This window comes from Leucoraja erinacea, chromosome 10, assembly GCF_028641065.1.
Source record: "Leucoraja erinacea ecotype New England chromosome 10, Leri_hhj_1, whole genome shotgun sequence".
NCBI classification, from domain to species: Eukaryota; Metazoa; Chordata; class Chondrichthyes; order Rajiformes; family Rajidae; genus Leucoraja; species Leucoraja erinaceus.
This window is the reverse complement of record NC_073386.1, coordinates 47,327,082-47,339,217: the sequence shown is the minus strand read 5'-3', so window position 1 is coordinate 47,339,217 and position 12,136 is coordinate 47,327,082. Positions and strand designations below refer to the sequence as shown.

The following is a 12,136-nucleotide window of genomic DNA, read 5'->3' as shown; positions in this document are numbered from 1 at the left end:
GCAGCTATAACAATAATTTAAATCTTTTTATTTGAATTTTGAATTTAACAGCAATTTGCATACATACAATGATAACAGACAGTGATAGTCAGGACATAATTGTACAACAGTATGTAAACGACCCTCAAAACCCTTACCCTTACCCACCCTTGCCACCCGGGGACAAACAACACTCACATACGTACACATCCACACAAATACGATAAGATAAACAAAATGAAAAATTTAATTATTTGATCGCATTTCCACGTAGTGTCTTAGAATGATCTGTTAATGGATGTGTATAAATATTACCTGTTTTTGTTATTCTTGCTTCAGCTTGTTCATGTGCTGGTGATTTGTACAATCTTGCCACTCTGAATAACATTCTTCACCCGAATTCCTCCTTTCCTTTAATAATTATAGTTCTATTATGATTATGGGCAAATCTCCGCATGTTAACACGGGTTTGCCTTTCCTCTCACCCTTTCTCTGTCCCCCAACTGCATTGGCTCAATCATCTTCCTTGCATGATTTTTTACGTATAATTAAGGTGAAATTATTGAGAGAGAAACATTTTTTTCAGTTTCTAGCTTGTAAAAAGGGTACAACCTGTCATCAGGGTAAAAACCTTGTCTGCAGGGTACCATTATTTCTCATTCAACTAACATTGATAGCAGCTACCAATGAGCCAACCTTTCGGCTTGAGGATTGGGTAGTTTTAGTTTCTGAAGCTTCATTATTGACTTTCCGTGATGAATGACGTTTTCCTATGATAAATTCCATGAAATTGTTGTGTGCAATGATTGATAATTTATTGTCACAAGTGCCTGGTACAGTGAAGTTCTTTGTTTTGCATACAATACACAATTATGCAAAAGGTTGTCACTTATAGGGCACCGACAAAGATACAAAAGTATTCAATAGTCCCGATGGTCCCTTGGTCCCTCTTCCCCCCCCCCCCCCCCCCCCCCCCCCCCCCCCCAACCACGGGTCCCTCTTTGTTGTTGCCGGCACGTTCTCGACCGACCTCCGGCACTCACGCGGGCAACGGCTCTCCAAAGACTGCCCTCCTCGCTTGGCTGCCGGGCCCATCCTTGTCCGTTCACTTCTTTATTCTCCATAATCACATATGCTTTTCTTGTTAGTACTATTATTCCTTTTTATTAAAGATATATAAATCATTTCTTAGGGAGGTAAGAATTTAATTTTGGCCGCAATTTTTCAATCCATCTTAATAATCGGGTGTACCAGAGGACTGGAGAATTAGAAATTTCCAATTTGTTTAAAAGGGATGCGAGGCCAAACTGGCCTAACAATTAACTTCAGCAGGGATATTGCTAGAAGCTAAAATCTGAAAGATAAATTAATGGTTACTTAGGCAAGTACTGTATGCATAAATAAAGAAAAGTAAGTTAAATAGATGAAAGGCAAATTCTACATAAGTAAATTAATTGTTCTTTGGAAACCAGGGATGGTTGAGGGCAATCCAGTGTATGTTGTGTACATGAGTTTTCAAAAATACTTGCTAAAGATCAGATGTGGTCATGATTGAAGTAATTTAATGCCAAATGCAAAGTGAAAGGAAGAAAACTGGCAATGTAATACAATGGGTACAAGTGTACAGAAGTACAGGGGCAAATACCATTACAAGCTGGTAGGAGGTGAGTAAGTGTGTGCAAATAGATGAAGGTTCTGCACAAATTGAACTGCGTGTTAATGTATCATATGTTATTTGAAGCTCTATGGATAAGAGGCACAGAGTGCCAAAGGAAAGATGTTTGCAACTTTAAATTGAGGGATCGATATAAAGGCATTGGATTTCTAAAATGATTCATGGTAACCGAGAAGTTGATTTTGTTCATCTTAAGCCTGAAATACCCAAGATGGAATTTGAGAATTGTCAATCAAAGTTCATAGCGTCTGGACAAAATGTAGAAACAATTCTACCCAGATTTAAGGAAGATGGCAAAAGAAGAGTTGAGATAAGATTTTTTTTCGTACATCAAGTAGATAGGATCTGAAATGCACTGCTTGAAAACAGGTTCAGTTATGGCTATCATACAGTTATGGCTATCATACTTCTGATATAATGAAAACGGTAGGTCTACAGGGGATAGGTTGGGGGATGGGAGTCCAACTGACTTGTTCTTAAAAAAAGGTCAATGGGCTAAATAGCCGGCACCTGTATTTTCTTAATTTTATGATTCCAATACTAAGAGGCTTTACTTCATTTCTGCAGCACTAGAAGGGAAAAGTAAGGTGGTGGTCACTGATCTTTGAAGAATAGTTGTCACCTTATTTCAGAACGTTTCTGTTGGAAGAAGAGGTTAATTTAGCTTTGTTCATTTTAATAATTTTAAGAAGGGATCCATTTAAGGACCAGCATATCAAATGATTCATTTTTTATTTTTTTTCACACAAAGATTTTACATCTATTCACAATTGAAGAAAGGTGTATTTTAATTGCCTTAAAATCTTGGTGCCTGCAGGAATCTGGATTCCACAAGATTTGTAAGAGTATCAGCCTAAATCTTTCGGTCAAAATTTTTTTGTTGATTTTCACTTGCAAATATCAGAAGGTAATCTGATTCTAGGATCTGGCAGCTGGTGGGTCCTGTTTCCCCTGTGATTAAATTTTGCATTGGTGTTTGGAACTGAGTAAATACAATGGTTTGAATTGACTTGGGGGATCTCTTAACAAATGACTCGTCTAGCAGTCTTTCCTGGGTTGCTTTTTTTTTTACAGAATTGTAATCCTATGCTTTTAATAAAAATCCAAATATAGATAAAAAAGCAAAAAAGATTAAAATATGTAATATAATTTGGCTTGGCTGCCACATTTCCTGTATTGTAATGTTTTTACATTTAAATAATTATATACTGGCTTATTGTTTGGTAAATTGTTTTCAAATAGTCGTTTTAACCTGAACTTTGTTCAAAGGAATTCATTAATCATTTCCCAAGGTTGCAAGGCTGCTTTATAGATGCAAATATTTTTTCATTTTTTACTGGCAGTGTCTTAACTGGATCACAGTCCATTCGCGATATCCACTATTGAGAAACATTCATTTCATTTCTCACTCGATGCCGATTAATTTGAAATCTATTTCCTTATTGTGGACACACTCCAAGTCAAATAGCTTGCATGCATCTGCAACCATGTCTCAACATTTTAAAGATCTGGAACTTGTCCAGCTGTGTTATCTTTTCTCTATGTTCTCCGCATGTTTGATGTCATCAGTTTACCTTAGTTATTCGTCATTTAACACCATCCCTCAAAGTCAATGTTGCTTTGAATTTTAGATTAACTTTTTAAATTGAACAACTTCAGTTGATAGGTCCAATTTCTGCAGCTTTGTCACATGTTGAAAACTTGCCCAGGATATGTGGAATCTTCCAGCAGCTGGTTTGTACATCAAAGTAACTACATCAGTAACTGCCCTCTGTCATCTTCATTTTGTATAAGACTGGCTTGAAATTATTGTTCATCACCACATTGCTAAAGTAACTCAGTGGGACAGGTAGCATCTCTGGAGAGAAGGAATGGATGTTTTGGATCAAGACCCTTCTTCAGACTGGTAAAGATGAGGGAGTGGGGGCCTGGAGAACGGAAGTAATTGAAGAGACGAAGGGTGTGTGAGTTGGGTAAAGATGAGGGAGTGGGGGCCTGGAAAATTGAAGTTATTGACCCGAAACGTCACCCATTCCTTCGCTCCAGAGATGCTGCCTGTCCAACTGAGTTCCTCCAGCATTTTGTGTCTATTTTCAGTGTAAACCAATATCTGCTAAGTTCCTTTATGAAGGAGAAAACTCTTTGCATGAATTAAATCAGGTTAATTGAGGCTTGCCTTGATTGAGGGTAAAGGATTGAAGGTCACAAAACACATACATGTAAAGATTGTATATACAGTTGATTTGGGAATTGCATTATCTGAATCATTGATTATTTATTCATAAAATCAACAATTTGATTATCGATAAGTATGTTTACAAGAATGATCTTTCTTTTTTTTGTAGATGCAAGCCTGGGTTCTTCAACCTGGACCCCCAGAACGACCATGGCTGCACTGCCTGCTTCTGCTTTGGCCATTCATCTGTTTGTAACAAAGCAGAGGGCTACAGAATAGAGCAGATCACCTCAAGCTTTGATGAAGGTGTTAATGAGATTTTTAACGTTTGATACTCAAAACTCTGTTTTGCTGAACTTTGAAAATGATTTGAGCCTGAGTTGGTAAATATAACGACACCCAGGTCATGCCCCAGTTGAAACTTTGCTTGATGAAAAATGATTACATTCTCTGTGAACTGTTTTTGTCAAACATGTCATGAACCAACTATAAATGGACGAATTTTCATGTAGATATTATACTTTATATTAATTCTTTTAGTTGCTTCACTGATTTCTTGGTGAACTGCCAAATAAATATGTCGTGACAATAAACTGGGTTCCAACAGCACAGCTCACATAGACTTGCTGCTAATAATTGTTTCAAACACAGGATGGCTTTGATCATTTCCTTTTACCTGTCTCCACCAACATCCTTCCTCTGCCAGCCATTCCTACCGCCTATATCTGTCCTGTGTTTTAAGCAGAATTGACCTTTCATTTCACTTCTGCCTTTCCATAATCTCAATTAACTAATCTTTGCTTTTCCATTCACCATGATGTGCCTTCAACTACATATCTGATTGTCAGTCTCTTTCTCCCCATTAACATCCTATGCCTCTTAAAACCATTACTCTAATTTCACCGTGAGTAATGTAGAACCGTTGGGAATGCTGACTTGAACAAATGTAAGGAACAACCTGTTTAGTCATTTATGAATAAATCTGACTATAAAGCACAACCAGAGCCTGCTCAGAACTGCAGACATTTCCATAATCAACCTCTGTTCTCTGTTCTGTTCTCATTTGCAAAATACTCCCTACACAATAGAAAGTGTTAGATATTCACGGATAACTTTGTCATTAGGATTGTGATCATCTGGTCAAAATAATCTGCTGCCGCCCTCATTCCTCTTGGGCCAGACTTCCAAAGTTCTCAGCATCAGTTCAGATTTTGCAGCATTCTCCTATTTTCATCTCCCTTGAATCTACTCCAACTAAATTGCTGACCACTCAGCTTCCATTTGTAGTGTCATGTTAAGTCCATTTGGTAGCTGTTACCTCTCTTCTGGAGTTGTTCCCGCTCCTTCAGGTCTGATGTCATTTCCATTCTCAAACTTGGAGGTACGGCAGCATCTCCAACTTTTGCCATCCTCATCAACATTACTTGCATCTATTCCAACCTCTTGGCCATCTTAATCTGGAGCATTGTTTGTATTCATACAATCAGATTTCTAATGATGGCATGCAGGACTTATATTTTTTCTAAATATGTATTTCTTTGGCATTAGTGGGAAGGCCATCATTTATCACCCTCCTTTAATTGCCTGTGATTAGGTGATAGTGACCTGAAGCACCTTATAATTGACTGTTTTGAAGAGGTGATCAATGGGATTAATGTGGGCAGTGTAGTAGAGCTTGTCCGCAAAGACTTTAGCAAGGTCGTTGACAAGGTCTCGCATGTAATTGATCTGAAAAGTTGGAACACATGGGATTTAGGGTGAGAAAGCGAATTGGATACAAAATTGGTTTGGTTGTGGTAGGAGGTTGGAGACCTGTTACCAGTGTTGTGCAGCAGGGATCAATACTGAGTCCCATGTTGTTTGTCATGTACTTAATAACTCGGATGAGTATGAATATGGCATGATTAATAAGTTTGCAGATGACACCAAAATTGATGGTATAGTAGACGGAGAAGAAGGCTGTTTATGGTTACAACAGGATACAGATCAACTGAGAAAGTGGACAAGGGAATGGCAGATGTATTTTATATTTAATAAGTATGAAGAAAGTATTTGGGGGCATTAAATCAGGGCAGGACATAAACAGAGAATAGGAGGGACCTCTGGAGTGTTGTTGAACGTAGAGACCTTTGGGTACAAGTACATAGTTTCCTAAAAGTGGTAACACTGGTCAATAGGTTGGTGATAGAGGGCTTGCTTGTCTCCTTTGATCAATGCAAGATTAGACCATCATATTAAAGTTGTATAAAATGCTGATTGGGCTGCAGTTGGAATGTGGTTCCGGTTGCCACATTACTGGAAAGATGTGAGTAGGTTAGAGAGAGTACAGAAAAGATTCACAGGATGTTGCTTGAATTAGAAGAAAGATTGGATAGGCCCGATCTGTTTTCCCTGGAGTGAAGGAGGCTGTGAGGCACCTCCAAGATATGCTGCATCCTGCCTCTCATCGCCCCAATTATTGATGTTCTTAGCAATTTATAGATTCCAGTAAAACAATTCCTCAAAAGGTTCAACTTCTCATTTATTTTCAACTATCTCTCCGATCCAGTTCCTCTTCTTTAGGGTCTGATCCCTCCTTAACTGCATAATGTCCTTAAGCCCTTTGCAATATCTCTGTTCTGTTAGCTGTGACCTCTTGATTATCCTTTAACTTATCCCCAACACATTTAGTGGCTATTCTCTGTTTTCAAGTCCTTGGAATTTCCTTAAACCTCTGCTCTTTTATCCTTCTCTAAGAATCATCTTGAAATGTGCCTGTTTGATCACATATCTGCTCATCTGCCATCTGATATCAAATGTGATATTAGGATAATATCAACATTTTGTTTATTCACTGGTGCTCTAGTAAAACATCTTTGGGTGTTTTAGAAGTTAATAGTGATGCATAAATGAAAATCGCAGCTGCCAGCATGGTAGTTGTAGTTCTTTAAAAAAAAACTCATGATAGGCCTGAGGCCAGTAAATTGCTGTGCTTGCAATATAATGGTAAGAGCTTGTTTATTTGTCTCTTTGCAGGTGATGATGGATGGTCGGCTGAACAGCAAGATGGTGCTGCGGTTCAGCCGCAATGGTCTCCAGTGAGGCGTGACATCTCTGTGATCTCTAATGATTATTTTCCCATTTACTACATTGCTCCTGGTATGTAAATTAAATAAATCCACAAATTGTTATCTCTTTTTTCCCCCGGGAAAATGAATAGAGTTGATTTGATAATTGCTATTTCATAATGCGGAACTATTTTCATGAAATCAGCAGTAAAAGTTGAAGATCTGAAAGCAAAGGCTAATGTGCATTTTAAAAACTGCATCACAATCGTAGACTCTTACACACAGAGTAATTAATTTCCCACTTTTGTTTTTCCCCAGCACATTTTTTGGGTGATCAGCTGATGAGTTATGGTCAGAACCTCTCTTTCACTTTCCACGTGGACAAGACAAACACCCGTTTATCAGCTGAGGATATCATGCTGGAAGGAGCAGGCCTGAGAGTGACAGTCCCATTATTTGCTCAGGGAAACCAGTTACCCACAGAAAGCCGTCAGAACTACGTCTTCAGGTGAAATAGAATACAGAACATAATGATACTATTGTCAGAGCCATTAAAACCTGAGCTGAATGTCTAACGAGGATGAATGCACTTGTTCTGCACTTTACAGTTTTCAGCAGTCCAAATGTACTCATTACACTCTGGTAGCTTATTAATGAGCAGTGGAGTCTTGCACACTTTGTTGGAAACCTAATGGGCCTGTACCACTTATGCAAATTTTTTCGACTATGCAAATTTTTCAGCATGACCAGAATGAAGCCACCATGGAGAGTAGCGAGAAGTCACCACGAGGTCCTAGTGGGTTGCAGGAGGTCGAAGGTTCTCGTAGGTTGTAGCCGGTGCTGACCGGTGAATTTCATTGGCTCATTGGGGGAAAAAAAACATAAGCAGTAGTTTTCAGAACCAAGGATAACTGACTGGTAATGTTAATTTCTGCCGAGCTTCACAGCTGTGTATCTCTAGCTTCTTAAAAGTTTTCTCCACTCCTTCTTCCCCCCCCCCTTTTTTAAAGGACTTACGTGACCCTTCCCGTACACTGTGCTTTCACCGTCTTAATTACAGCATCAATCTTCCTGTTCATCGCGGTGTGTGTGTGTGTCACATTGGTGCACCGTGTGAATTTCAGACTGCGCTTCCCCCCCGCTTGCCCTGTCCCCCGCCTGCCTAACGGGCTGGTGAAGGATGCGATGTGTGTGTGTGTGTGTGTGTGTGTGTGTTCCACTTTGACAGTCGCCGGTTTTTCAGGTCGTCGGCAGTCGCCTGAAAAATTGCCTAAGTGAGACAAGCGCATAACTCCTCAGTTGCAGCATTGAAATTGTTATCATATTTGTAGACCACACACCATAGTGACAATGTATAGTTTAGATGTGAGGGAGGGAGGGAAGAAATGCTGAATACAATCTGAGTATTTCTATGTTTTTTCATTTATCCTGCACTACCCCTAGGGAAGTTACAGGAAGAGTTGCTTGATCTGCATTTGCACTTTAGCCCATTCTGTAACTTTATTGGTGTATGTTTGTTTATCAATCCAAAAAAGGAAATGACAGTGTTATAATTTAAAGCATATTGCATCTGCTTCTGCTAAATTGAATGCTGCGTTTTGGAAGTGAAAACTTGATGTCTTTCTCTGGACCACCCAGTCTCATGTGTTCAAAGCAATATCTGTTTTATTAGGAACAGACTGTGCTCACCACCTGTATGAATCTGCTTGCCTTTACACAATCCAATTCAATAGAAGCTTATAGCTTTGTAAAATACCCAAAATAAATAGTTTTTTTAAACCTAGTCTGAAGTCGTGGGTGCTTTTGTTTGTAACCTGAAAATGTACAATGTTTGAAATGCATTTTTTGTCTATTTGCAGACTTCATGGAGTGACAAGTTATCCCTGGAGGCCTCAACTTTCCTCTTTTGAATTTCAAAGGCTTCTTCACAATCTGACAGCTATTAAAATTCGTGGAACATACAACAAAAATAGTAAGTACTCCCAAGACGTTTGCAGCACAGTTAACAATGCACATAAGGTGCAAGAAATTGAAACAGAAACAGACCACATTGTCCGTAAGCCTTTGCCTGTCAATGCGGTATGGGTGATTCTGCACATTAACTATTTTTCTGTAAATTCCCATTTTCCTTGATTCGTAGGTCTGCTGGTCTAAGATTTGATTGTATTTGAAGTACTGCACAATCACAACCCAACGCAATCAAAACTTACCAAATAGTGAAAGGCTTGGGTGAACTTACCGAATAGTGAAAGGCCTGGATAAACTTACTGAATAATGAAACGCTTGGATAGAGTGGATGTGGAGAGGATGTTTCCACTGGTGGGAGAGTCTAGGATGAGAAGTCATAGCCTCAAAATTAAAGGATGTTCCTTTAGGAAGGAGATGAGGTGGAATTTATTTAGTCAGAGGGTGGCGAACCTGTGGGATTCTTTGCCACAGAAGGCTGTGGAGGCCACGTCAATGGATATTTTGAAGACACAGTTAGATAGATTCTTGATTAGTACAGGTGTCGGGATATGGGGAGATGGGCAGGAGAATGAGTTAGAAGGGAGAGATGGATTAGTCATGATTGAATGGTGGACTGGTTTTGATGGGCCAAATGACCTTTTTTTGCTCCTATCACTTATGACCTAGCCCTGTAAGTAGAGAACTCCAAAGATCTGTAACTGAGTATATATTCTGTTCATTTCCATCCTAAACATCAATCCCTATATCTGTATTCACTTCCCCTAATTCCATATTCTCCAGCTTTAGGAAATGGCTCCACAACATTTACAATATTGATCTATTTTAGACTCTAGGGTCTCCAAGATTTCAAAAGAGATTAACACTCTTAATCTCTTTTGGAATCTTTTGGATTGAGATTCTTGTCCTCCTTTACTTTGTGGGGTTTAGTACAATCTTACCCAGTCCCTTATCCTTTTTTTTTAGAAATAAGTAAAATTAATATGCTGCACTTACTCCAAGACAACTGCATAATTTCTTCAATATGGAGACCAAAACCATATCTAGTCTTCTAAGTTTGTCTCAGAAAAAAACTGTAAAATAATACCGTTATTGCCTTTTGCACTCCAAAACATTTGTAAAGGACATTGGACCATTTAACCCTAATTTTTATCAAAGTTAATAACTTCATATTTAGTGCACATTATGTTTCGTCTGTCGTCGTCTTACCAACTTAATCTTTAAATGTCCCATTCCTGCTTTCAATATCCTACTTATCTCTATGCAATGAACACGTTGATATGTCTCATTGTCTTTTTAAAAAGTCATTAATATAAATTGTGAAAAGTTGGGAGCTCAATGCTGTACCTTATGGCATTGAACTTGTAATTGCCACCTTTCTATCTTTCTCTGAAGAAGGGTCTAGACCCAAAACATCGCTTGTTCCTTCAATCCATAGATGCTGCCTCACCTGCTGAGTTTCTCCAGCATTTTTGTCGACCTCTTTCTTACCTTGTTTTTGCTGCTTTTAACCAACCCATCAATATGATCATGATCAGCCATGATCATATTGAATGGCGGTGCAGGCTCGAAGGGCCGAATGGCCTACTCCTGCACCTAATTTCTATGTTTCTATGTTTCTATCCTTTATCCATGTCATAATGTTGCAATACCTGTGAGCTATAATTGTATGTAACAAATCTTTGCCATACATTTGCATTTCAAGTGTTATTTGAAATAGTAAATTCACTTGTTTCATCTAGTTACATTCTCAATAATCGCACAGTAGATTTCTCGAACACAATTTCCCTTTCTTAAAAGCATGTTTACTCTAATCATGGTATAATTTTATAACCACGCTGCTGCTAGGTCCACGTTGCTGACAACTAATCAGGAAAATCATATTGCTTCATTGCATTTCCCCCCTCACCCCCGCCTTTCTTTTATTGAATAGTGGTGTTATATTTCTCATCTTCAGTCTGCTGGGACTAGTTCAAAAATCAAGGGAATTTTAGACAAACATCTTGAAAGCGTCCACTATCACCGCTGCCACCTACTTTTGAAAAGTTGTGAAGGCAAGCTCTCCAGTCTAGTGAACTGGTCTGATTTTAGTGCCCTTAATTTCTCCTGAGCTCTCTTAAGTGTTTGGATCTGACCATAGATGTGAGGTGGTTCTGTTGCTTTGATGTGGCAGTTTGACACAACTGAGTGCTTTGCTAGTCCATTTCACAGTGAGATTAATCAATCACACTTCAATCAAACATCTAAAACATTTCTTTTTTACTCCAAAGCAACGTAATTTTCTTTTAATCTCAAGAAACATTAGTTATTATTTCGCAAATGGGTATGGAAAAATTAATGTTGAGCCAGGAAGGAAAGGATTTCTTTGCATGACTAAAATTTTATTGAAATGGCACAGCTTTGAAGCATTTTTTATTGATGGAAAGAAGCAGAGAAGTTGAGTGAGGAAACTTTCTACTCGCTGGAGTTTAGAAGGATTAGGATGGACCTCATTGAAACTTACCGAATAGTGAAAGGTCTGGATAGAGTGGATGTGGAGAGGATGTTTTCACTAGTGGGAGAGGCTAGGACCAGAGGTTATATCTACAGAATTAAAGGATGTTCCTTTAGGAAGGAGATGCGGAGGAATTCCTTTAGTCAGAGGGTGGTGAATTAATTCCCACAGATGGCTGTGGAGGCTAAGTCAATGGTTATTTTTAAGACTGAGATAGATAGATTCTTGATTAATACGGGTGTCTGAGGTTAGGAGAATGGAGGGAGAGATAGATCAGCCATGATTGACTGGTGGAGTAGATGATTGGCTGAACGGCCTAATTCTGCTCCTATCACTTATGATCTTATGAACATGAGCCGTTTATGTTGAAGTCTTTAATTTTGTTGTATGTTTTCATTGTTTTGGAGTATGATTACCTTTTGCTACTGTTGTTCAAATATTTGCATGGCAGTGAATGTTAGGTTATGTGTTGCCAAACATTTGTCTGTTCCCTTGCAGGCCGTGGCTACTTAGATGACGTAACTCTGCATAGTGCTCGGCCTGGCTCCGGAAGCCCTGCTGAGTGGGTGGAACAATGCACTTGTCCAACTGCATATCGGGGGCAGTTCTGCGAACAGTGCGCTTTGGGTTACAGGAGGGATGATCCTGATCGTGGCTCATTCAGTCCCTGTGTGCCCTGCAGCTGTAATGCACATAGTAATACCTGCGATCCTGAAAGTGGTGAGTGAGGAGAGTTTGTGCTGGAAAAATCTTGTGAAAATAGGTTCCAATGTTTTATGCAATGGTGTTCCCAGCCTTCA

The 12,136-nt window shown here is 39.0% G+C and overlaps 1 protein-coding gene across 1 annotated transcript in view; it reads left to right on the top strand.

The window, feature by feature from the left end:
* Positions 1–12,136, top strand: part of lamc1 (laminin, gamma 1) — a 185,870-nt gene that overhangs the window by 128,018 nt on the left and 45,716 nt on the right. The window contains exons 8-12 of the mRNA XM_055642147.1: positions 4,000–4,136; positions 6,846–6,968; positions 7,196–7,385; positions 8,737–8,849; positions 11,835–12,056. Of these exons, the coding sequence (XP_055498122.1) occupies positions 4,000–4,136; positions 6,846–6,968; positions 7,196–7,385; positions 8,737–8,849; positions 11,835–12,056 (785 nt within the window). The remainder of the gene's footprint in view (positions 1–3,999; positions 4,137–6,845; positions 6,969–7,195; positions 7,386–8,736; positions 8,850–11,834; positions 12,057–12,136) is intronic.